The sequence below is a fragment of the Brachyistius frenatus genome, unplaced genomic scaffold (assembly GCF_029030835.1).
Source record: "Brachyistius frenatus isolate BFR_SWC_R1_liver_20210118 unplaced genomic scaffold, ASM2903083v1 Contig_111, whole genome shotgun sequence".
Classification (NCBI taxonomy): Eukaryota; Metazoa; Chordata; class Actinopteri; family Embiotocidae; genus Brachyistius; species Brachyistius frenatus.
The window spans coordinates 1,183,764-1,211,354 of NW_027210710.1; the positions used below are offsets into that span (position 1 = coordinate 1,183,764).

At 42.6% G+C, this 27,591-nt stretch overlaps 1 protein-coding gene across 1 annotated transcript in view; it reads left to right on the top strand.

Annotated features, from left to right (window-relative positions):
- Positions 1-3,950: 3,950 nt before the first annotated feature.
- The window catches only part of rims4 (regulating synaptic membrane exocytosis 4), a 42,903-nt gene continuing 19,262 nt past the window's right edge, over positions 3,951-27,591 (top strand). Inside the window, exons 1-2 of the mRNA XM_069712656.1 lie at positions 3,951-5,229; positions 26,481-26,625. Coding sequence (XP_069568757.1) covers positions 5,133-5,229; positions 26,481-26,625 — 242 coding nt within the window. The 5' untranslated portion in view covers positions 3,951-5,132. The remainder of the gene's footprint in view (positions 5,230-26,480; positions 26,626-27,591) is intronic.

The window sequence follows — 27,591 nt, forward strand, 5'->3', positions numbered from 1 at the left end:
ATGTGGAAAAAAAATAAAAATGCGGAGAGGCAGTGACACGATAAAGACGGAGAGACCGCGGCCGAGGCAGGTTGCTCGTAGCGAAAGGTCAGTGCTCCTGCGATAAGGCGTACTCGGACAGCGTGCTCGCAGCGAGCGGGCCGAGCGCTTGTCAACACGATGCCGGTGCACTTCACTGGCCACAGGACACTCAGCGGAGGCGCACAAGAGGGCGAAAAGGCATCGCTGTGTAAAGAGCCTTTTATATATATATATATATAAAAAAAAAAACAACGTAAAAACAAAAAAAAGCAACTGGAAATAACAAACACGAACAAGGGGACCTGAGGGACACAAAAAAAAAAAAAAAAAAAAAAAAAAGGACAGTGAGTAAAAAAAAAAAATAGAGGAGAGAGTATATCTGCACTGGGTTGATAAGGTTTGTTTATGACTGGATTCATTTGTTACGGTCTTTTTCTGGCCCCGTATTTGCTAGATGGACAATAAACAGCGGCGAATGATGCCTCAGTAATGAAGCATCGTGCGTCACGGCTGAAGCAAATAGAAATATATGCTGCCCTCGGTTTCTGTCTGTTTCCATCCAGCTTTTGAATTTAAGGTGATCTTTGAGGGAAAACCAATAGACGTAGCTTCCGGCTCCACAAGATGAGGCCAAGTGCCTTAAAACCGCGATACCACCGATCGCCACTAGAGGTTGGATCCAAAAAGCTAGATTTCTCTGAAGTTTTCTATATGACATTCGCTGAATTCACTCTTCCAAATTAGCGTACTGGCGTCTGGCGTCATTAATTATAAAATAAGCTTCAAAAAGCTGTTTTTTTGGGGGCCTCAACTTCTCAGAAAATTCTAAGTCAATAAGTTACGAGTTACCTCGGTGTTGTTAGCTAAAGTCACTCCTTCTTATTCGCTTTCTGGAGGTCCATCTAAAAAATAATCCCGTTATTAATTATAAAATAAGCTTCAAAAAGTTGTGTTTTTGGGGGGCGTGTCTGTTTGATTGACAGGCCTGTGGTGCAGTCACGTTACGACTATCGGTGGGGCAGGACGTAGCATCGTCGGGTTTCCGATCAGATCGAGTCAGATCCACCGCTCGCCCAAATATGGTCGCTTCCTTCTTGTGGTATTCGCGACGTCGGAGCTCGGAAAGTTCCTTTAAGCCTCGAGTTCACGAGTTGAGACGCGTTCGCTGATGGAAACGTCAGAAGTCGCTGAAGTTCATTTTTCGTCAGACGTTAAGCTAATATATATATTGTAATTTTATTCACGTAGAGTTTGTCTTCGTAACTTAAGATAACAGCCTACGTCTGAGGAAAATGTTGGCCTCATCTTTTTCCCCTCTTGTGCAGTTGCATTTCCTGCGTTACGTTACCCCGTCTATTAGCTCCCTAAATCGTTAGCCTCGGTGGCTTCTAGACGCCCTCCGAGAAATTTTTACGACGTGGAACGCAAAATTCTCCGGTGACGTATCTGTAAACAAACTCGATCATTTCTGCCAACTGTCGCCTCATGCGTGTGCACGTCGATTGTTGCGTTTGTTTACGTGAAAAAAAAAAAAAATGCGATTCACCACATTTTGTCTGCGTATTAACGCACAGTTTTTTTTTTTGGCATTTGTATGTCTCGGTCTGTTTTTGTTTTCTGTGTGTGTGTGTGTGTGTGTGTGTGTGTGTGTGTGCTTGTCTGTCTGTGTGTGTGTGTGTGTGTGTGTGTGTGTGTGTGTGTGTGTGTGTGTGTGTGTGTGTGTGTGTGTGTGTATGTGTGTGTGTCTGTGTGTGTGTGTCCCCCCTATGGCTTCTATCTATGGAAACAGAGAGATGAATGGAGGCCTGTGAAGAAACGTTGATTACACAGCCCATCTCTTCCCTCCTCCTCTTCCTCCTCCTCCTCTTCCTCTCTCGGCTGCACAGAAAAAGCAGGAACAAAGAAGAACAGAGGGGAAGCATAGATAAAGACAAGCAGACAGAGAGGAAGGAAATAAGAGGTCAGAAAGAGGGAGGAATGAAGCACACTTAGGAATAAAAGCAGAGAGAGAGGGAAAAACAAAAAAAAGATGAAAGAAGAAAGGTCGCCATCCCATCGAGTCTAATTTCACCACTCAGAATCCAACGCTGTCTTTTTTAGCTGTTGCTGTTTTTCACTTCATGCAAATTCAAAATGTGACGTCACTTCCTGCTGTTCTTCTTTCACAATAAAAGCTTTCCGATCAGAGAGACTTTCCAACTACAAAAAACTGTGAAATGAGGTTGCGATGTATTTTGTTTCCTTTTTTATTTTCGCCATGTGTTTGTTTACGCAACAAGATATGGATATTTTTCAGCTGCGTTATCTCCGACACTTAAATTACAACACTGAAAGAGCTGCTGTGTGTTTTGGGATTCTACAGTGTTAAAAATTACCAACAAATACAAGGAAAAGTGTGTTAAAACTGTAAAAATGAGGCTCTACAACCTCATCGGAGACTAAACAGGAGATTAGATGTACATGTCTGGCTGCAAAATGTATATTTTAAAACATTCACAGCTCACCGTGTCTCAGACTCAAAGCCTCACACTATACGTGTTATGTTGGAATTAATTACAATAAATTATTTATTGGGTTCAATTGACATCCCTATAAACATTCATTATTATTGTGTTCCTGATGGAGAGATAGCAAAATCTGCTTCTGGTTTCTTATTGTGCAGTAAAAAATATTTTTAGTGACTTATTGAGTGAAATCGGCTCGTTTTTCATAATTTTTTTGCTGCAAAAATATGTCTTTTAGGCTTGTTTTGGTATCTGTAATTTCATATTTGTCACTATACAACAAGTAATGCCGACTCAGAGATCTGATTGGTCAACTGTACATTTGGAACGTGCTCAAATCACCATGACAACACACTACGATCATCGCTAGATATATCACTTCGCCTTCTCAACGGGAATATATAATTAGAATTGAATTTCATATAATACGCAGTATAATGTTGTTTTTACTTGTTATAAGTTTATTAAATGTGACCCATTTGCAAAATTTGGATCCTTTTTTTTTTTTAACAGGGAGGATAGTCACGCACTTAAAATGCTAGCGGCGGCTAGCTTGGTTTGAACACATGACACGGTGTTTAAATCTTTTTCGATATATTTTTTTCAGCGGATATCTTAGTTCCAACCAGACTGAGGTAGCTGAGCAGTTTAGCGTTTCTACGCGCTGTATTTATTCAGTTTGAGAAAACCGTATCTGGAAAGCGATAACACGGACTAGAAATCCCCTCTGTTGCTAGGGTCGTTGCTAAGGGTCGGTCCTACTTCCTGGAGTCGTAAACATTGTGTGCGTGTACGTGAGCGTCTCCCGTCTCGCGACTGATCGATTTTCCAGTTCTTGGTCGTACCCAAGTGCATTGCCATGGAAACGAAGATCGCAAAAAAGGTTTATATTTTGAGAGCGAATGTGCTCCACGACATGAACATGATTTAAAAGTTTTTTATTTGGTAACTTGTTGTACGATCGCATTATTACGCGCGAGAAGGTGTGCTTTAACGTCGTTATCGGCACGACGAGCGACGCGATCGAACCTTCTCGTGTAATATCGCTTTATTAATTTGTCGTCAATAGTTTTGATATTCAGTGTTCGGACACCTCCCGGATTTTATTTTTTGAATTTGCTCTACCTCTGACAGCCTGCGCTTTGTTGCAGGTTTACTGATGTAGAGACTCTGTAAACTTGTAAACTGCCCTGCGTCGCCTCAACTCCTCCCCCCCTCCCTCCCACCTCCCCCTTAAGCCACACCCATATCCATATATCAATATTTTGATTGGTCGGGCTGCCAGCAACAGTCTGCTCTCCATCCCTACTGCCCCCCCCCCCGCTGCTGCTCTGTGTCTCTCTCTCTCTGTGCAGCTCGCCCCATGAATGAGTCCAGTCAGACACAAGCTGTTTAACAGTGCAGCCTCTCTCTCTCTCTCTCTCTCTCTCTCTCTCTCTCCGTCCTCTCCCGTCTCCGGAGCAGACAGTCAGTGGAGCATCGGCACGGCAACGGAGCGACACACGGCGCCGGCGAGAGGAGACGAGAGGGAAGTCGACAAAACCCCATCGCCGAGAGCGAATGCAACAATAAGAACGTTTACAAGCAGCGGCGGCGGCAGACGACCCTGAAGCTGCAGCACAGTTCAAAGCAAAAACCCGAGCAACAGATTGCCCTCTAGTTGTCAATTTGTTGCTGCAACTTCAACGCTCTACCCGGCACCGATCTGATCCGATCCGGGCAGGTGGATCGGCAGCTCCCGCGGCTCCGAGCAAAAGCCAGGAGGAGATGATGCCGAGCGACGGGCGGGAAAAGCTCTGATTCAGGCGGAAAGCAAACACGCCGGGCGTCTGCATCACCTCCGCCACCACCAGCGTCTCCTCCACCCTTCCTCCCTCCCTCCCTTCCTCCCTTCCTTCCTTCCTTCCTTCCTTCCTTCCTTCCTTCCTTCCTTCCTTCCTTCCTTCCTTCCTTCCTTCCTTCCCTCCTCCTCCTATCTTCCTTCCTTCAGCAGGATCTAAAGAAGACTCCGGCGTCCGAATGCACAAGCAGGGAGGAGGGGTGTTCAGATTGAGATGCGGAGCAGCAGAGTTCAGAGAGTTTGGCCGTGAAACAGAGAGATCAGGTTCGATCAGAGTGATAAAGAAGAAGCAGGTGAGACGGTCGACGAGTCCACCAGGCTGTCACCTCCACTTCTGAGGAACGAGGAAGAGGAGGGGATGTACGTCGACGAGCGAGAGGGCAGACGCTGAGAGACGATGACAGGACGACAGAGGTTCAACCAGACGGTCACCGATGCGTCTCCACTTCCCGAAAAATAAAAAGTGAGCGAGAATCTGTTTCGCTTCACGTTTTGTTTTTATTTCTCGGGGATCGCGCTCGACGTCTCGTCCGACGACGCAGAGAACGTGACGATCGAGCAAAAAAAAAAAAAAAAAAAAGCCAGCGAGTAAAGTTCCAGCGCCGATTTTCAGTCGGTTTTTCCCGACTGTGTTTTCGGGGTGAGGTGGATCTGCCGTGGGGGGCAGCTGACAGCCGTCCAAGACGCCGCGAGCCGTACTCCGCGTGAAGAATGCCCAGCCGCGCTTGGCCAAGCCGGCCGACCCGGGCCCGACGGCGGGCCTCTACATGGAGAGGTCGCAGAGCCGCATCAGCCTGTCGGCGTCCTTCGAGGCCCTCGCCATCTACTTCCCCTGCATGAACTCCTTCGACGAGGACGACGGGGGTGAGTGGGGATAAAACACACACACACACACACACACACACACACACACACACACACACACACACACACACACACACACACACACACACACACACACACACACACACACACACACACGGCTGCAATGTAAATCTGGAACACTTTCCTCGGTACCAAAAATGACAGAATAAAGATTGTCCTCACACCTACATGAAAAAAAGAAGAAAGTAATTTGACAAAACGACATCTATGACCGTCGGACAGTAAACGCGACAGGCAATACCGGACGTTCGTTGTCACGGTAGCAACAACAAATGGACGCGAATAACGTAAAACAAAAATCGCAGTTTGGGCTTTTGGTTTTGAAGGCAAAGGATCCTGGTTTGGCTGGAAATAAGTTACGTGCAAGTTAAATTTGTTACGTAAAATAACTTGCGGTTAAGGTTGTAAAACTTTTGAATGCCAGCTGATTTTCCTCCTGTGATTCCCGCCATAACGACTCCGACCACCAGAGGTCGCTGAGGTCAACGTTGGCCGTTTTGACCCGCTTTTAAACGATTGACCAGGTTTTTTTTTCCGTGAGGTTGACTTGACGTTTAACATCGTGTTTGTTCATCAATTTCATTTATCATTATTTTCCATAAGCCAGAGGTCATCTTTTTTTTTCCTGATGCTAATTTTAAGCGAGAGATGAAATGCGACTTGTCAACATTAAGTGCGGAAACAATTAGCCGATTATTGAATTAATCCGCCCACAGACAACAAAACACCGGAAAAAAACATGTGCGTAGCTAACGAGGATTTCCACATTTGTTTCCTGCCGGCAATTATCAGTTAAATGGAAATAATGTTGGAATTTAACCCAAATTTTGTCTCCAATATATATATATATATATATTTGTGTTTATCTGTGCTACGTACTTGTGTTCATGCTTCTGTGTGGTGTTATCAGGTTTCTGTGTTGAGACATCACATCCACAAACAGGAATTTAGATGGATTTCAAGCAGTCTTTATGATCAGAGGCTTAAATTGCACGTTGGCGGTTTTATTTTCCTACATGACAAAAAAAACCAAATGACACGGATTTGATTGTGATCAGGTCACCTGACCGCCTTCAGTCAAACATGTCAAGTCAGCCGAGACTAGACGAAGACTGATAAATGTGTGTGTGTGCCTGCGTGATTACGGCAGCGTTTCTATGATGAAATTTGTCGGTAGGATCAACTATTTCCTCAAATTGGATGCATTGGATGATGTAATGCATTTTTTTTTTTGTTGCTCTGAAATGGTACGAGTGCTACATCACATCCTGATTTCCTGCCGTACTAATCCTGTCGGGGGAAAACCTCAGTACGAGATTATCTTTCCTATAAAAATTGACTTAAAGGATATACGGTTAGGTACCAAAGCTACCGGAAAAAGTCTTTCATGAAATCCACATCATTTTTATTCTCAGTTTCAAATCCATGTTTCCTGGGTGAAAGTCTGGTGTTTTATCCATCTGACCACCAACAACTTCGTCATGACTTCCGTTATATGACCTTCGTCCACGTGACATGGTGTCTTTTAGTGGTCAGGTGGGTGTATTACACGCTGTGACATCATGCTGGGCTGTACTACAGTATTTTAATACTTTAACCAGTGAATTCAGAAATGTGAATCTTTTTTACGCTTTAAGAGCACATTTCTTGCACCGCAATCCAAAATCAAGTTCATAAGTAAAACTTTCTGAACTGAGAGGACACATTTTGGGGAGTTTTGTTGTTTTTTTGTTCACAAACCTGAGAATTTTGCTCGTGTCATCAAAAGTTTTGGTTGCAAATGAAGAGCATATCAAATTGGACGTGGCTCCGAGGGTGTGAAGAAATGAGGCTGACGTGCCTTAAGCTGCAATACCACCGGGTGGCGCTAGGGGTTGGTTACAAAAGGCCTTCGGGCGTCTCGGTGGAGAACGGAAACGAATCGGTGTCGACTACCGAGACAAAACGTTTTAACTCACGCTCATAAAACACACACACCTGTAAGAAAATACAGGCTTCCCCATGTCCGGAAACTTTACACACAATCGTTTGTGATTTGTAGGTGCACATGCCCCCCCCCCCCCCCCAACACAAATACACAGGTAAGTCTCCACACACACACACACACACACACACACACACACACACACACACACACACACACACACACACACACACACACACACACACAGATAGGAAAGCAGTGTGTGAGGTAATCAGAGCAGAGCGGCAGGGCCGTGGTTTGTGGCTCTCAGTCTAATTAAATGCTAATATGGCTGCTGATTGTGGCTGACTGCAGCTAAATAGAGGCCCTGATTGCAGGTTAATTCTCTCTCTCTTTTCACTCGGCGGTTTAAAAATCCCGTTTGCAGGTTACCGCTTTCTTTCCCCCTTAAATTGCCTTTTAATTGCTTTTTACCTCTTGTTTTTCCTCAGCTCCCCCTTTCCCCCTCTTCCCTCTTCTCGTTTCTTTTCCAACGCCGTCTCTTCTCTTCGTTTCAGTTTAATTCAAATATGCTTCGCCGACAGGACACGAAGGAAGTTCTTGTAATAAGAAACAGAAGTTTGAACACTACTCAGGTCTGAAAAACCTGCAGCTCCAACTGTTCCTGTGGATTTGAATGTGCTTTGAATTGGCTGCTGCAATCGCTTCTACGATTAGATAACTCTGAATAGCGACAGCGAACCGGGAGATTTCACCGTCCCAGGTGACGATTCTCCCGCTTTAGAGAATAAATGTAAAACCACGAAAAGCTGAATGTTCAATCAGGCGCTTATTGATCCGTCAACTTCATTACCTGTCAGACTCAAGCCAACATCCAGCTCCCGCTCATTTGAAGGAGAAATGTCCCCTTAAATACGATCAAGTCTGCAGTCATTTTATTTATTTTTTTGCAGGGTTAATCTGGGGGTTATTTGGGGGTTAATCCAAAGTCCCCCAGATTTGCTCATCTTCCGCTTCAGGTTATGATTTTCCTGCACCTCCTTATACAGTCTCTCCTCATTGCAGTCAGCTGTGGTTTTTACATCAAAGTGGAGGAAACGAGATAACGTGGTGAAAATGTTCCAGTTTCAGAAAAGTGATTTATGCCTCATTCTCAAAAACTCATTTCTGCATTTTATTCTGAGCTGTTTCATGCAGAAATTGATGTTTGTGTATTTTTCTATGGTGGATTTCTTCTTGCATGATTAGTGGGGAAATGACTCAAAAATGAGTGTTTACTTCCTCGAATCATTTACCAAAGTAAAAGCACTCATACTGCAGTTTAATGGAATATTATTCAGTTAAAATGACTGCATTCAAAACGTTAGTGAAGGCGCCTGTATGCAGTGTGAAGTACCAGTCGGATGGTTGGATAGCTTTTAGTAAAACAACCTCTTAGCATAATGCAGCCATCGATAACATTTGCCAACATTGTGTAAATGTGAAAACTGTTTCGCAATATATGTGCATAATTTCTAGGGGAAATAGTTGAACTGCTTATCATCAATTTTTAAAACCAAAATTTAAGGTTCTGCAGAAAGTGTGGCCAATTCCCGAAGCGGCGTTGTTGGTCTCTTGTCCGTTTACCCCGTATTACCTTGCTCACAATATATAATAATAAAAACAGTTGAATTATTTGAGTTAGGCACAAAACATCCTCGTCCATAACATCCGCACTCAAACTTTTGTACGCCATTTTTGCTGATAGAAACACAGCTAATTGCCGTAGAAGCTACTAGCTTTTTTTTTTTTTTTTTTAGCGGCATCTATAGAGCGCCCCCTAGCGACGCGGACAGGTCTAACACGTTAAATGATGGCGCTGATGCCGACAAACGCAACAGGTTTCACAGCTACTCGTTAGAGAAACAAAAAAACGTGTTGAGGAATTTACCGCTTCAATCGACTACATTTTATGATAAAAGTAGTAATTTTCCTTCTGTTCACATTCAAAATTGTCCCCTTTTTGTTATTTTTTTCATATACTTACATGTGATATAGTAACTGTAGTTTAAACCTTCGTACATTGCAGGCATTTTCAACGATCAAATTCTAGAAAGTCTTCAGACCGAGCAAATTCAAAACTGTTGTTCACTGAAGAAAATTGCCAGCCAAAGCAAAAGGTACATTTCCAACAGCTCGGCAGTTTTTTTTCCATTAAAGATTAAAGTAATAATGTTTAAGTGTTTTAAGGGCGATTTATTTTTTTTTCTCTCAGGCTTCTTCTTGTTCATTCTGATATTCTCATTAATCAAATGGAAGGAAAAAACCCAAAAAAAACCCACTATAATACAGAAACCGAACAGATGCTCCTTGTGCTGCTGCTCTGGGAGACTAATTGACTTTATATTTCTTTGTGTGAAAGTGTGTGCTGCAGTAAAATGTTCTCAGAAGAGGAGGAAAAAAAAAGATGGAAAAATATCTCAGAACGTGCTTATTTTTTTATTCCATAAGTATATAAGTATGGTGAAATATTAGAGCCGGGATAATGTCGGTTTATGCTACACGTTTCCTATCACATACCCGTGGCTTTTTTTTTTTTTTTTTTTTTTTTTTAGGCAATAAAGTTATAAATGAGAGTGTCGGCTAAATGTGCGCGTGAAGTATGAGCACGCGCCGCTTATTATGGCGTCGTAAAGCAGCCGAGGTAATGAGATGTCGCGTAACGACGGAGCGTCTCGGACGTTAGCCATCGACCGGTCGAGAGACGTGGAAAAGAGAAAGGGAAGAGACGGGAGGAACTAACTTATAGGCAGAGCTGGGAATGACGGACGAGTGGAGGGAGTGAAGAAAAAAAGGATGGTGGAAAACATGTAGAAAATGAATCATACGTCAACCGGGGGATACAGGCATGGAGGAATATGATGGAAGGAGTGAGGGGTGTGACAGAGGTGGAAGGAACAGCATCGAGGGAGGGAAGTGAGGATTGAAATATTAAAATGCCTCCGTAGGTCTTTTCTTTTTTTTTTTCTCCTTCCCCTCGGTTGTTATCTTTTCATCCTCTCCTTTCCCCTCAGTCCTCTCCTCCTTTTTTTCCCTCCCTTTATCGCATCATGACTCCATTTACACCAGTAAAACATCGATCTCCAAAGTCTAAATTAATCCCGTCACGCTTGTGAAGTCCTGTATTTTAATGAAAGTGTTTTTAAATCGGAGAAAAAGAGGTCTACCAACAGACACTCGTAATGAAAGGTAAAGACGAGAGAAATAAGGGAGGAGGAGGAGGAGGAGGAGAGAGAGAGAGGAGGAGAGAGAGAGAGAGAGAGAGAGAGAGAGAGGGAGGTCTCTGGTGTGCCTCTGAGCCGGAGAGACGACCCAGAAAAGTCAGGAGTAAAAAATGGACTGCCGAGAAAGGAGGTCTATTCTATAGGGAGGAGAGGGAGGAGGTCGGGTGGGGTGGAGGGGGGTAGGGTGAAGGCTGCAGGTGTTCATTTGTTATACCGAGCAAATATGGCAGCGGGGAGGGTGTTCTTCGGTGTTCTGTAGTTTGATGCGGGAACAATGGCCGTGGGATTTTTAACAGTGTGTTTCTCACCATGCACTTTAAAAAAAAACAAAAACCAAAAACCGTAATGGAACCAAGGAACACTTTCGAACCCCGAAAACCAAACAGACCCGAGGAATTATTCTTTAACCTGAAAATTTAGTTAAGATTACAAAAAAAAACGTACATTGTGCTCGAGTAAAACGACAACGCAGATCATCTGTCCTCCCAAATATGACTGTGAAATATTTCAACTTAATTGCAACGGCAAGTTTTGAAGGAAGTGAAGGCAGATTATGTTTTTATAGTCACGTCTTCAAGTCGCAACATTTTTTTCGACAGTGAATGTATTAATATCTTTTTAATGTGTTTTTAGTTTATGCCAACATATAAAATGTGATTCATCTTTTGGCCCCTAAAGCAATTCAATTCTACCTTATTTATATGGCGCCAAATCACAGCGTAATTCTTCTCAGGGCTCACAACATGGTAAGGTCGAACTATAACCTTCAAGCATTATGGAAAACCACCTAACAATTCAACAATTACCACTAAAAATAACCAGCTGGAAGGAAAAACTGCCTTTTAACAGGAAGAAAACTTCCAACAGACTGCGAGGTGAGCGGCCGTCTGCTTCCACCTGTTTATTTTATGAGAAAATTGTGGTTTTGATTAACTGCACATAAACCAGATCTTTCTTACCGAGGATGTTTTTTGTTTCCTAAAACCTGACTGGACCTGAACCTCGATCTCTGAATGCGTTTATTTGCCCTTCCATCCACCCCAACAACCTCCCACGCAGAACTGATGCACTTCATAAATGTGACGCTGAATTCATTCAGAAAAAAACACACACACACACAAAAAAAGGTCTTTCCTCTGAACTTAATCTAAGTCAGACTACGTTGGAAAATCGTTTCAGTTTGTATGGAAAACATTTTGTCACGTTAGTTCGGTCGGGGTCTGATTTTGTATGCATTGCGCTGCTTGTAGCGTAAAACGCACTTAATAAAGTTGCCTCCTCCTCCTCGTCCTCCTCCTCCTCCTCCATCTCCGAGGCTGAGCGGATGCAGGGTGATTGCGGCTGGCCTTTAAAGCGGGCAGCAACTCGATGAGGTTTTGATGGAGCGCGAGGAAACCGGCTGATATGTGCAGCTCATATCTATTGAAATAACATTGTCGTGTTTGCAAATTAATAGACGGCGAGCTACAGGACCGTCTGGTTTCTATTTTTCGATGTGCTACTCGGATTCACGTCATTCACGCTGGTGACATTAACCACTTCGGCCCTTTTGAATACCCATTCAGATTTGAGGCTTGTTGGATCACTGAGAAAAATCCTCACGAAACGCCCGGGAACACCTGTAGCTCCAAAACACAAAGAATGAGGCTGAAAGAAAAAGCACGTGTGAAGACTGTTGAGAAGATAGAGATAGAAAGGAAAAAGAAAAAAAAAAAAAAAAACCAGTAGTGTGAATGATGGAGGCTCCTGACAGGTTGCATTGTGACAGTCGGAGAGCAGGAAGTCAAGTCGACGTGGGCTTCAAGCGGAGACAAAAGCCAGACGAGACAAACCGCCGCGATGTCTCTTCAAAACATACCGTTACATAATGAAGGAATTTTCATTCTTAATGCCACAGCTGCTTAACAGCCGTGCTTTGTGTGGTAATGACAGGAAATCACCGAGGGGCAATTTGAACGTGTTGATCCAACGAGCTTTGACAGCCACCTCCAATTGTCTCCGATTGACGGCTTGAATCCTCCCCTTTCCTGCTCGGGGGACGCTGGGAAATCGCTCCGATACGAGCGTCTTTTTTGGAGCCAAATAGAAATATCGGTTAACGCTCGATCCGTCATCTTATTTTCCTCTCGTCTCTTTTTTTGTTTTCTCCTCCTCCTCCTCCTCTCCTCCTCCTCCTCCTCCTCCTCCTTCTCTCGTCTCCTCGTCTTTTTCCTCAACCTTTTTTCTTCACTTTCTGTCCCCCCCCTCTCGTCGTCATCTGTCCCGTTTGTCTCTTTCTTTTTCCTTGAACTCTAGATTTGAGAAGCTTGAGTATTTATCTCGATAGTTTCGTCTATAAACTGCACTGACCACCGTTTGCGCTGAGTCGTGGAACCGCTGCGGTTTTGACCTCTTACCAGCGCAAGTGTTTGGACTTTTAATGGGATCGTATTTACCGCGTACACGAGAAGAGTCCATGCGAGCCGCTCCCCTCTTGTGGTATTCAACAGCTCGGTTAAGTAAAGATAAGGACTCAAACCGTGGTGTTCATTAAAGTTACGGTTTAACAAAAAAGCGGTCCGACTCTTGGGTCAGAAACAAGAACCCACCGTTCAATCGAGTGCGCTGAAAGCATCAGAGAAAACGCATAATTACCTCCAACCACATCTTTTCCATTGTGCTTTTATTTCACGATCTGTTTGTGAAGGATTCATTTTTCTCGACGGAGCGACGAGGATGAACATTTAATACACTCACAGTGAAGTAATCTGGTCTCAGTTTAGTAGCAATACCACCCATGGTCCTCATTTTGGCTTCATGTTACTAATTAGAGTAAGTTCAAGAAAAGCTGAAGTAATTATCTAATGTCATCATCGGCTCTAAGTAAAGAATGTAATTGGATCTAACACTGTTATAATTCGCTTACATCACACCTCTGGTACCAAACCTCGAGCTACCAGATGCTTCTTTTTCTGTTTTTTTGTTGTTGTTGTTGTTGAAATTTCTTGATGTGACTAACATGTTCGGAAAGTGCATCAATAATACAGTTGCAAAATCTCTAATGACCCCTGAATGCTGCAGTGCTTCAGTGTGATATTTTAATTAATGAGCAGGTCTGCTGTAAAGGTGTGGTGTTTATGGTGAGACATAAAGCTGCACTGCACTGAAATGATGGCTGAGCAGTAAACGAAACACTTTTCTCCACAGGAAGTGTTTTATAACTGCAAGATGATGTAAAACTTGAGGGACTGTTTTCTGTCTGAAAACCGTTAACATTTATGAAGTAGCATTTACCATCCAATCAAGTATCTGTTTTACCACCAAGAGTTTCCTTTTAAAAGGCATCTTGAGGATGTAATAGGTCTTACGTTGACAATCAAATCATACGTTTGTCTCTTTTTAATTTGACATAATGCATTACTGTTTTACAATGTAAAAAAAAGTTCATTTTTTAGCTATATTTTTCTTTTTAAAAAGAGATAAAATGACTTCTAAGAGTTTTGGTAACAAACGGGGTTACCAACTTTTACAGCAATGAATTTCACAATACAATATACGACTTGATTTCCCAGCCCGGTTTACACCAAAGCATGTAATACACCTGTCAGTCCACTAGAGGATATAATATCAGTGTCACGTTGTGAGTCGCCTCCAGGCGTGAAAAGTACACCGTTGTATCACAAGGCTCGAAGAAAGAGGTCGTAGTTCTTACGTCATGTGACAATTTAGTGATAAAGTTCCAGACACGGGACTTGGACTGCCGGTGTTAAGAGTTCGCGTGAAAGCAAAAGTCAAGGTGAATTTCTTTTCAGTAATATAATCAAGTTACATACGTTATGTAACACGTTAAACTTTCGTGGCGTACATAACGTTAATTACGTAAAGTTACTTACTCAAACTCAAACTGTAATCTTTTCCAAACCACATGGTTTTTGGTTCATGGTAAAAACCATGTGGTTTGGAAAAGATTACAGCCTTCTTACCTTTCTTTTTCACGCCTAGCTCGCAGGGTATCGCCTCTACTGGACTGACAGGTGTATTACACGCTGTCGTCATTTCGGGTTGGATTACTTTCACTTTTTACAATGTAAAAATTCTCTCTCGCATTTATTAGTCAGATTTTAATTAATTGCCTGCACGTTGTGACTATTCCATGTGCGAACTTCATACCTGTTAGAGAAAAACTTTCCGATTATGACGGCCGAAACCTAATATAACCCCGCTTAATCACTGGAGTGTGTCCTGTTTGTGGCGGGGGGGATTATTTTAGAGGAACTGTCCCAGTGGATCGCTCAGTTAAATCACAGCAAAAAAAGCAAGACAGGTTGTCATCTGATACAATACAATTTTTAAACCCTAACAGCTGGTGGGCCATCAGAGTATAAAACGCAGAGGGAAGTTAGATAAGGTGGCCCAAGTAATAGATTTTGAAAAGAACTGTGGAGCTTGCACAGAAGAAAATGTGCTTTTTTTTTTTAGGTTAAAGTTCAGTGTGTGCAAAATACTGAACATTGTGTAAGTAATAGCCATACCGTGGAGGTGTCCTTAAAAATGGCCTTTAGTGTCAGCATAACATTTTTTTATTATAAATTTGACTTGGCATTGGAAGCGCTTGTGGAGCCTTTTTTTTTTTTTTTTTTTTTTTTTCTAATTTTACAAAGTCTTTGTGATACTTGAGTTTTTTGAGTATTTCTTTTCATTTCCCAAAACTCCTTGCTCAGGCATTTTTCCTCATTTTAAGAAGCCTTTGTCGAAGCCTCTTCTTCCTCTCCGAACCAGTTATTCCTCTCCTCTGCCCCGCGGTCTCAATACAGACCTTGGCGGGAACGAATCGCCACAGTGCCAGCTGTAATAGAGGATGGAGGACTCTGTTATGAGTGAAAAACACAAGTGCACTTTGTGTGTGTGAGTTCTTCGTAAAACATTTTGCCAAAATCATGTTAAATTTATAACTTTGGAAGCACCAACAAAATTGGCCACCTTTTAAAGTGATTTATTCTCCCTGCAGCGAAGCAGTAAAATTGTCTTGTCATTGCTACAAAGTAGAAAAAAAGGAAGACACAGAAGCTAAAAAGACGTCTGGCTTTTGCATTGAAGTTGATTTTCATCGAGGTCTTATCGGCGGTATGTGTTGGATACATGTAGGAAGAGTTGCTCTGAAACTTTTAGGGAGCAGATTTATGCGAAAGGATTCAATGTCAGGACTTCGGAAGGGAACTTTCAGCAGTACATCCAAGCTGCCGTGGATTCCCTCCAAGCTGGGTTTTTTTGCTGTATTTTTAGTATGTGTGTTGATAATCCTCTAGCGGCACCATGAAGTTGACATTTTCTGGTTTTAAGCTAAATATCTTGACAACATTTTCATCACTTAATGTAGTCACTTCCTGAGATCGATCACTTGGCGAACTTTTATTTTGTCCGGCACTTTGTTGCGCTGCAGCCGGGCCGCTTTTTCTGCACTAAAATGTTAGCATGGTAACACACTAAACTAAGACGGTACACCTGAATACTTTTGCAGGTTGAAATGTAGCACGGAGAGAGTCTCCGGAGCTCCTTTTCTTACGATACGCGGCGAACATTACCTGCTAATCATCAGCACGTTAGCATGCTGACGTTAGCATTTAGCTCAAAATGAGGTCGAGTCGATCAAACGCAGGACTTTCGTTCAGGAAACAAGGTGCTCGTGTCTCTGTGAAAGTAAAATTCAACGTTGACTTATTCTAACTTATATGACTAATGCAAGTAACGTATATATAAAAAAAAATGGCTTCCAAACAAATGGCAGTATTAGACGCCATGGAAATGAGAAGAGTTCGACCCTTGAAACAAAAGTCTTGTGCTGGACAGCTTGGTGATTGGTTTGCTATCAAAATATGTGTGAATTCAACAGGAACTGTTGGAAGCTGTATTTTGTCATATCGTTTTAATATCTGTCGGTTTCTTCCCGTTAAAGGACAGTTTTCAGTTCACTATGTAAAGTTGATATAAAATATCTTATGATTTGGTGCTTTCTCACTGCTTTGCTCTTCTATCCAGTGGAAGGAAAACAGTTTGGTTTATGGCGTCTGTCTCAAAATGAAGAAAAATATCGGTTGCGTAATTCTCTGGAAAACAGTTTGTCACTTTGCTGGATTGCTTCGGCGACGCAGTACTCTTTTTTTTTTTCTTTTTTTTAGTTTCATCGACGCTGTCAACTTTTCATTTGATCTTTCTATCTTTATCGCTTCATTCTCTCTCATTTCTGCCACTCACACTCGGGCTTCCTGTTTTTAATTTGGGCTCGTTCTCTTTTGTGTCTTTTCCAGTCTTGACAGTTCTTTTTTTTCTCTTTCCGAGACGCCGTCCTTCCGCTCTTTCGTTTTCACTCGATCCGTCTTTGTTTTTCTGTCAACGTATACCCATCCTTCTGACAAATGTATTAGAGTTTGTTCTTCAAAGACTTTAAAATACATTTTACGACAGAACAGTCTTGTATATTCAAACCAAAGCAATGCGAGACATTGACTTGATGTGCACTGGAAATACTTCAAGCCTGCGTGAGTAAATAATGTATAAATATGCTGACGTCAGCATCCTCATATCCTCCCTGCTGCCACCACACTTAACACTTCCCCAAGGAGGCCTCGGGGACGGCCGACCGAGGCTCAGCCAACTTACTTGTGGTGTAACAAAATCACGGCTGGCCCCCCAACTGCTAGTTACATTTAAATTTTTAACCTTTGGGTGTTCAACTGACCTCATTTCAAGGTACCAAAGCACTTTACAAAACTTTTGTCATCAAAGTAAATCGCTGGAACCACATCGTCTTCCTTCCATGTTTCTTTATATTTATTGAAACCAAGTAAAAACATAGTTTGCAATGTGAATCGTTGGGTTTGCGAATCACTTTGTTCCAGATTAAAACGTTAATTGTAACTTTGGTGAGACCTTAAATTCAACAACAATCCAACACTTTGAGTGTTTTAGCAAATACATCAGCATCATAAATCAGAGGATTACATTTTATAGAATGGCCTATGTTTTGTCACAATTGAACTTTACTGCACATCTACAGGATTTTAAGATGTCTGGTATTCAGTAGTCCAAATGTGCCACCTCGCAACGTTAATCAAAGAGAAAAATATCTTGTGGATCCGCAGCGTTGTTTGAATCCGCCCCAAAATTGAACAGCTACCTCGTTGGTCTACGTTACACCTTTCCACCAATTTTCATGAAAATCGGGACAGTAGTTTTTGCATAATCCTGCTCACAAGCAAACAAATCCCGATTAAAAACATAATCTCCTTGGTGTAAGTAGAAACATACGCAGATGAGCCAAAACACGATGAGCATAATGAGGACATGAGACGAAATTAACATTTGTCAGCATGTTTTTTTAATGATTTATTACAAAAGATGTCTGTCATGTGTAGCATAAGAGCCGTTTTGAAATCCATTCAACACAAGAATGATGAGTTTTAAATGCCGTGTGTTTCAGCGTGTGTGAATGGAAACATGTCCGCCCCCAATACGGCAGGTTAAAAGTTCATAAATGAACCACTGATGAACGAGTATTTTTTATGACAGAAACGTCCAATCGATGTAAAGGGTTAACCGGCGTATTGGCGGATCGATAACTTTCTCGCGGATCGCCGGGACACCGCCATTTAGCCTGAGTGGAGATGATTGAAAACATCCACTTCAATTTCCTGCGAATGTTTGCTGTAGTGGCGGGGGATGAGAGAGAAAGTGATGATCTGATGGCAATCCATATATGCACCAACACACACACACACACACACACACACACACACACACACACACACACACACACACACACACACACACACACACACACACACACAGCTTTGATTCACTTTCCCTTAACCGTTTGTCATCCAGGCTGTAAAAGCTGGTCAATGTCTTCACTTCGTCCTCCCCCCCCCACACACACACACGACACACATCCGTGTACAGCTTGCATATTTAATGCTTTAATATTTCCATGCTGTATTGTTGTTTTAAAAGACTTAACGTAATTGTACAGATTCTGTAAAATAAAATAAAATTTAAAAAAAATGCTAATACTGCAGCATTATACAGGAAAATGCGGCGCCAACGCTAATGACGTTGTCTCGACGGTCTTTCAGACTCTAAAAAAGTTACAGAGACTTTTGATATCGAAAAAAAAAAGCCTGAAATGATCTTCTCTGGGAATAACATCTTCTGGACCGACTGCGGCCGACGGAGAATAAGACTGAAGCAGAATAGACGCGATTGAAGCCAAAGGCTCGGTCCATGAAAGGCGGGCCAATTTATTATCTTAATTTAGTTCCGCTTCGTGCATAAACAGGCTTGTAAACTCCCTTAAACTTAAACGTGACTTTGAGCAAAAAAAGCATTTAAAACCCGGCTGCTTCGAGCCCAACTGTACACCACTGTACTGTGACTGTACTCGGCACAATAGCTGCCAGCTGCTCAAAAAAAAAAAAAATCACATTCAGCAAAAAAAAAAAAAAAAAAAAAGAAAAAAAAAAGCTTAATTTCGAAAAGGTTATAAAAAAAGAAGAAGAAAAAAAAGCTTATCTACCTATAAAGTAATTAGCTGCGTCTCCTGTCTTCTGGCCCGCGACGTTCTGCTTCGCCCATCGTTTGTGGTGCCAAGAGGTTTTAAAAAAAAAGAAGCGACTTCCGATTCATCTCCAGCCTTAGTCATCGCTCGTCATCGTTTCACCTCCACCGGGAATTTTTTTTTTTTTTTTTTTAAACTAAATGCAACTCTTTCAGTGCCTCCCAGGATCCTCTCTCTCTCTCTCTCTCTCTCTCTCTTTCTCTGACAAGCACCTTATGCCAGATTGTCTCTTTGTGTAATGAACAGGCTGATGGCGACAGAGCAATTTCACTCTGGATTTTTTTTTTTTTTTTTTCAGAGTATTTTATTTTATTTAACAATTTGTTCAATCGACAGAAGTGGAGATGTGGCGGCGTTACCTGACCCCTTTATTTAAGCCTTGTGACGCAGATTATTTCAAGGCAAAGTCCTGAAAACAGAACTTTAGGAGGGGAAAAAAACCTCAGACAGAGGGAAGGAAAAACTCCCTTTTAACAGGAAGAAACCGCCGACAGAACCAGAGGTGGGCGGAGCATCTGCCTCGACCGGTTGGGTTTGAGGGGGGAGAGCAGAGAGAGAAAAGGACAGCAAAGAGATCCAAGACGTGAACTGTCGACATATAGATAATGTCCAAAACTTGTCTGCAGATCTAATAGATAGAAGCAAAGCGGCTTTAATATCGTAGGAGGGACTACCGCAAAGTATTCCCAGAAGTATTTTTTTAGATCCCTCTTCTAAAGACGTTTAGACCGAGCTAACTTTGTTTGCCTCTTTCCCTTTTTTTTTTCTCTCAACGTCTCCCAGAGGAGCAGATGTACCCCCGTCTCTCTTCATTAGCTCGTCTAGCAAACTCAGCGTGGAGGAACCGAAGGGAAACGTCACAACTCTCTCAGCGCTGCACGGGAGACCAATAGATGCCTCAGATGTGTGTGAAGTGGAGAGTTTGGAAACTTGATAAAAAGGGTTTTCTCGGGAAAAAAAAAGAAAAGCCTCCCGAGGAGACGGCAGGAAGCCTCGATGACGCTCCGGTTCACCGCATTGATAGATTTTGGCATTGTTTTTGAGCTTTTGACGCCTAAACCCTCCCAAAAGCCTTCGCTTCTCTTTTGCAGAGTCTCTCCTCTTGTAGCAACCCCGCTTCAAAAGAAACATAAGCAACCGGATGACTCAGAAAAATACAGGAAAAGAAAGCGGTAAACATCTGGGAGCTACTAGAACTTCTCATCGACTGTAACGTTAACAGATGCAGTGAAACGGCTCGTTTGACCTCTTGCCCGTCTTGCTGGTTTTTAGGCGTCTTTTCCAGTTCACCGTCGGTTTCCTGAAGAAGGTCTCCGTCAGACCTCTGCTCACAAGTGAGGAGTGAAAATGTTCGTAGGTAGTAATTCACGACTCCCTCGGCTGGCAATCGTCGACGGCAGCCGACAAAAACGACTCACGGTTTCGGTTAGCCTGCCAAACCCCAAATTCACTGCGGGAACATACGGCTCTTAATTAGAGATCGTTTCCATTCGTTGCATCGTAACGGACGTTGACCTCGGGGTTGACTTTAACTCATCGGTACTGATCTCCACGTGACGTTAGCCTGGCCTCGGTTTTGGATCGTACTGATTGGTTACAGCTGCTCAAGTGGCTTCGCAATAAACCCGAAGTCTACGCCCGGTAGGATGGAGCATACATATCGATTCGTTGTTAGACCCACATTGGATTCACATATTAGCTGATGTCCTGAAGGGATTTTCAAAAAATACAATCCTGAACAAAATGGTGTCGTTGAGTTTTCAGACGTTTTGTTCGTGAATGTAACTTCAGTTCTCTGAGTGACAGTTATGGCCTGGCTGATTAGAAAATAGAGTGATTTAGGGCCACGAGGTGCAACCAACCAACCTGTCTGTCTGTCTGTCTGTCTGTCTGTCAGTCAGTGTGTTGACCTGGATCCGTTGGCTGAAAACGGGAGGGGGAGCGTCTATTTTCGTATATCTGTTCTGCTTTTCGTGAATACCTCTCTGCTGGGAGACAAAATAGTGAGTCCCAACTCTCTGATTGCTACATCACAACTTTTTTTGTATGCGTCACCTCAGACTCTTTTTTTGTTTGTTTTTTGTGCGACATCACAGTGGGTGCTCCAGCATCACACGCTGTGAACTACATTCACCATGAACGCAGGAACCTATTTTTAGGACCGAAGTGGGATTTTACTTGTAATTCGTGTTCTTTTTGTCTTCTAGAGGCAGAGAGCAGATTGGTATGACTTGCTGGTATTTATATACGTACGACACGCAGGATATCAGTGGGAAATGTTCACCTTTTCAACAGCGGTAGTTGAATCGTGTCACATCTGGTTGGGAACGACGCCCCCCAGATTCCCTAAATCAAGCCTTTTACTTCTGCAAACTCGCACAGATTTTCTTGGCAGATGATCGAACGTGGTGAAAGAAAATTTTAGTTTGACAGAAGAAAATAACTTTGAGCTGCCACATCGCCACATGACACGTGGCCAACATAAAACCTAAAACATCTGGAAACCAATAAACAACAACAGCTGGTCACAAGAGAGGGGAAAAAAAAAAGAAAAAAAAAAAAGGTCCAGCTTGGCTTTCCAAGCAGATGCTGGCTGGCCAACATCTGTCTGCTTATTAACCCCCCCGGTAAATGTTTGTGTTTCAGGGTCATTACCTGTGGTTGGTGTTCACTACCAAAGCGGTTTATTTAACCGAAGCAGCTCTTAGAGGGACTGGCTCGTTTTTTCTACCAACAAAAAAACCCGCATATAATCTGAATAATAGCGAGCTTTAAATTCAATACATAAAACTCAATTCATAAAGCAGCTTAATATTAACACAACATTAAAGGTCGCATCAATAGTTTTGCCTAGATTTGCATCTATAACAGGAGCCCCTCTGTTTTAATTTGTCATAAGTGTTTTCTAATTTGATTCTAATTCAAATTACGTGGTCATTTATTATAATGTTCTTTGTTCTCTGATTCTTTTGGATGGATGGATGGGTGGGTGGATGAGTGGATGAATGGGTGGATGGATGGGTGGATGGATGGATGGGTGGGTGGATGAGTGGATGGATGGGTGGATGAATGGATGGATGGGTGGATGGGTGGATGGATGGGTGGGTGGATGAATGGATGGATGGGTGGATGAATGGATGGGTGGATGGATAGGTGGGTGGATGGGTGGGTGGATGGATGGGTAGATGGATGGGTGGATGAATGGATGGGTGGGTGGATGGATGGGTGGGTGGATGGATGGATGGGTGGATGGATGGATGGATGGATGGATAGGTGGGTGGATGGGTGGGTGGATGGATGGGTGGATGGATGGGTAGGTGGGTGGATGGGTGGGTGGATGGATGGGTAGATGGATGGGTGGATGATCCCACAACGGGAAATAGTTTCGCTACAGCAGCATAGGTTAGAAACATACAGAGTAAAAGCAATCAAATTGACAGAATCAAATTAGAGGTAGTAAAACATAAAATAATAAAATATAAAACCTGTACAGTATATACAAATAAAATCAAATACAATTTTAAATTAAATTAAAGATGGCGCCGCCCAAAATCCGAACTCGTGGCTTCACAACGGCCGTTCACGTAACAAATGTGCAAAGTGTTGGAAACAAAGAAAAAAAACCAAAAAAAACCAGCGTAGAAATGTCACAAATAACCACAAACGTAATCGTTATTAATATTTCACGTTGATCGTCTCTCACTCTGCTGCAGATACATCAGGTTGAATTGGATTGAGGTGAAGTGAGATAATATTCCCCTATGAGTGACTTAGTTATGTAACCGTACTCCCCATCGGTCACACCTCCAGGTGACAGAGGTACCACACACACACACACACACACACACACACACACACACACACACACACACACACACACACACACACACACACACACACACACACACACACACACACACACATCCGCAGAGAGAAAAAAAAACAAGCTCGTGTAGAAAAAGGACAAGTCTTATGTGGTAAAAGGTTCACAGAGCATCCTCACCACATGTTCGGGTGCCACTGCGGTCTCCATAGTAACGGCATCCATTGTCCATGGCAACCGTGTCCGTGTCACTGCCGGGTGACACCAGCTGTGTCCACAACTCCTCCCTCATTCACTCGTTCATTACTCTCTCTCCATGTAAAATACACTTTACAGACTTCGTGGTGGAATTTGAACTATTTTAACTCAAGTACATATTTTAAGATACTTTTTTTTGTTTGTTTTTTACTCCGTTACACAAACAAGCAAAAATAAATAAATTAATTGGAGTGAAGTTGTTGTTTTTTTTGCATTTTCTTGTTGACTTTGTGAAAGCTACTTTAAAAAGGAAGCATATTATCGAGCCATTTGAACTCCTTTGATGCATATGACAATATACGCACCTGAAATGTCAGTTTTAATATAGATTTTGTGTTGAGCGACATTTGAAAGGATCGGAAAAAAAAATTCCAGCGTTGTTTTAACGAGGAGTCTGCGACGTCATCCAAACGTTTTGACGAGATGCCGGTAAAGACTAGCATCGACTCCAGTCTGTCGTTACTACGGTAACGGGACTGCGTGTAAAGCAGATTTATGTTGTTCGTAAATCCAGATGGAGGGTCAGGATTAGGATTAGGACATTTTATTTTACAACTCGAAAGGTTTTCACGTGTTTGTTTTTTTCAGGTTCGACCCACCAAGTCACACGAGCATTAAATTGACATTCTTACTCCGTGTTTTTGTTGGTGCTTGTTATTTATTTATTTTTATGTAAATGGTTGAAATTAAAAACTGGAATCCCAGATGCAGATTTCATGACATTGGATTGGTGGGCAACTGGCTGAGTTTGTATAACTGCAGCTGAATGTTGTGAATGTCGGGCCAGAGGACCGGATACGAGCTGGCTCGGCTCCACACTGTTGTTGGGGTTTTTTTGAGGGGGGGGGGGGCATTGATGGCCGAGTGCCAGTCACAGTTATTAGCTCGCTAGCTTCGAACCAACTTTGGCCTCTGGCTCATCAGTTAATAGAAGTGTGGAGTCAGTCGAGGCCGCCGTTAACCGAAGCCATTTGGGCAAACTGGGGAAAACTGGGGAAAAAAAAATGAACTCAAGATTATATGTACTATTTTAAATGAAAAATGCCTTTCCTTAACATCTTTTTCACTGAAAAAGACGAAAAACCTTGGAGGCATATTGTTTGTTGTGCAGCACAGAATGACACAACAAGTACACGCCCCTAAATACGACAGAAATATAAGAACTTTCTTCTTTTTGAAGCCTCGAGTTCAGATTTTGGCCGCCGCCATCTTTGCTAGTTCAGTTTGTCAAATTTTTGGACGAGCTGGTGGATCTGACTCGATCTGATTGGAAACCCGACGATACTACGTCCCACCCACCAACAGCTGTAACCTGACTGCACCACCGGCCTGTCAATCAAACAGACACGCCCCTCAAAAACACATCTTTTTGTCTTATTCTCAAAAAATGACGGGATTATTTTCGGATGAACCGCCAGAAAACTAATAAGAAGGAGTGACTTTAGTTTCTTCAGCAACTTTGTATTTGATGAGAGTTGAAAGTTGAATGGGAGACTATGGAGGCTTTTTGGAGCCGACCTCTAGTGGCACTCGGTGGTATCGCAGCTTGAAGGCCCTTCCGCATCGGCTTCATTTTTCAGACCCGGAAGCTACGAACACTTTTATATACAGTCTGTGGTACACACGCGTTACTTTTTCCGATGGTATTGTTTGTTTTTAATGGTTTACACAATGCACGAAATGAAACCCTGCAAAATATAGAAACAGAATTTGAATCCGGCTTGTATTCAGACCGGTGGGCAACAGTTTTTCCTGCAGCTACAGCAGAACAAATCTAACTCCAACAAACATACAGCTACAGACAAGAAGACTGATATAAGGTGCATTTTCCGTCTACCACGACTGTTACCGATTTTATACATGTCGGTATCAAGTGGTCTCCGGGGCCGAAGCGAAAGTGGGCGACATCAACATCTAATAGCTCACAAAATACTGCCGCTGAAGATCAGACGGAATAAATCGAAGGACTTCCTCCGAGAGCAATATATTTCAGCGTCTCTTAAAAGATGTCCCTTCCCTGACTGAGTTCTAGTTTGGTCTGGACCTTTTTTTATTTGTAAAATGTCTGACGGCGATAGCAGGTGACGGATCGTATGGAACCAGTCAGGAAGCAGAAGCGCTAACCCAAATCTGCCAGCGACCCATCCCACGTGGACGCGCTAGAAATAGAACCGTTCTAGGTCGTGCTTAATAACTGCAGAACTAACTTTGTGGCACTTTGTCTGTGTGTGTGTGTGTGTGTGTGTGTGTGTGTGAGTGGCTTCCTGTAAGGCATTTGATATATATTTTATTTGATCGATTTCACCAGTTTTAGCTTTTATTCAGTCAGAAAATGAAACATCTATCAGTACAATTTCACAAAGAAAATGTTGTGACACGGTCTTGATTCGATTTTAAATTTGTGTGTGTCTTCGTGTGTGTGTGTGTTCCTGTCGGTGCCCTCAGTATTAAAAGGAAAACATCGTCCCGTCCTTAAAACAAGGTCAAAGACCTCGTGCTCGAGCAATTCATTATAAACTCAGCCGCTATCGACACACACACACACACACACACACACACACACACACACACACACACACACACACACACACACACACACACACACACACACACACACACACACACACACATAAGCAGGACACCTTGAAGCCAGAGATGGGTCCCATAAAGTGTCCCGTGCATCGATTTTGTGGTCTATTTTGCAACAAGATGTATGTCCCGGCTCTGAGGAGGAATCGAGTGCTTTTTGTCCTTGGCTTCGCTAAAGAGATTTCTCTTCTCCGCCGTCGTCCTTCTGACACTGATGGGGTCGCGGCGGGACAAACGCATAAACAGCTGCACCTCAACTGAGCGGAGGCATCCCCTTATGTTTATGTTTCCGAAAAAAAAAAAAAAAAAAAAGATTTATTGGATTTTCGTGGTAAAATGGCGACAAAATGTGCAAAAAAAAGAAAAAAAAAACTAGAAGAAAATTGGTGTAAAAATTCCACTCACAAGGAAAATGTCACTTATTTAGTAGTTTTAAGACCACAGTGAGAAGTATTTTTCTTTTTCTCGACACTATTTTTTCTCATCATTCGAGGATCCTTTTGAGAACAATATCTAGCTGTACTTTTACCTTTTAATGTGGTGGAACAATGTGAATTGTCTCATAGTTTTTTTTGGGGGGTTTTTAATGTTCATTTGCTCCAAAAAAATAATATCAACAAAGAGCTGAACGCGACTGTATGTACATATCCTAAGAAGGGCGTTGTGCAGTTACACACCTTAGACTTAAACCATAATAATATAAATAAATCACAGACTCTTTCGTACGTGCTCGTATGGCAGCTGAAATTCAGGATTTATTTTTGCTGTCTGTTTCCCCTGCAGTGGACACAGATGGCAGGAAGTTGAAGGGAGGCATCCAGAGGAGCACGGAGACGGGCCTGGCCGTGGAGATGCCCAGTCGGACCGTCCGCCAGGCCAGCCACGAGTCCATAGAGGACAGCATGAACAGCTACGGCTCCGAGGGGAAGTGAGTAACGACCTCCTGCTCCGGGTTCGACGGGAATACAGACATGACGCTGAGAGTAAATGAAAAACAAAACGATTGAGGCAACGTATTCGGATGAAATGTAATGAAACAGGCAGAGTACAACAAAACGTGAAATAGACACGCATTGCGCCGTCAAGGCGTGAAAGCTACACGTTTTCTAGGAAAGCTACTGCGTGCAACCATGTTTTTTTTTTTTTTTTTTTTTAAACATTCAGCTAAAACCTACCTCCTAACACCTCCTGAATAATCCTAATACTGTTGCGGGACTTCGGTCACGTGACATTTACATGCGTGTAAGTTTCACGCTTTCAAAAACATGTAACTTTCACGCCTACACAGCCCAAAGCGTGTCTATTTCACGTCTTTTGCTGCGGTGGAACCGGCGTGTCTATTTCACGCTTTGCTGTGAGACATGGTTTGCTTTGTTTCTCTAATCTGCACATGTCTGTTAAGAACATATTTGTGTGGAAATTGGGGTGCAGATTGTCCTTTTTAAATTCATCTGGGATGTAAGATTGATTCGAAAAATGTTTTTCTTAATTTAAAATTTTTGGTGAATTTGTTTGCTATTCGTCGAGGTTTTTATTTTTGCTCAGAAAAAGGTCCCTCAGACCTTTTTGATTTCCACGTTATTTTTTCTTCCTTTAACTGCCTCGTGTTAATGCGTTTCTATTAAACCATCCAGAAGAGAAGCAGAAAAAGTCAGCAGGGGTTTTTTTTTGTTTTTTTTGATGCACAGAGGGAAGCAGTGAGGGAGGAAATATACAGTCGAACCTCAGTGGAAAAGCATCCATGACATCAGCAATAACAGCGTAGTACTACCGAACATGCGACACACGGACACATGCGGATCGGTGCCAACCTGGCGATCGGCTCGAATTCCTGCAGTTACATAACGAGACGAGGCGGACAGACCGAGCGATGATGGGAGGGTTTAAAGAGGAA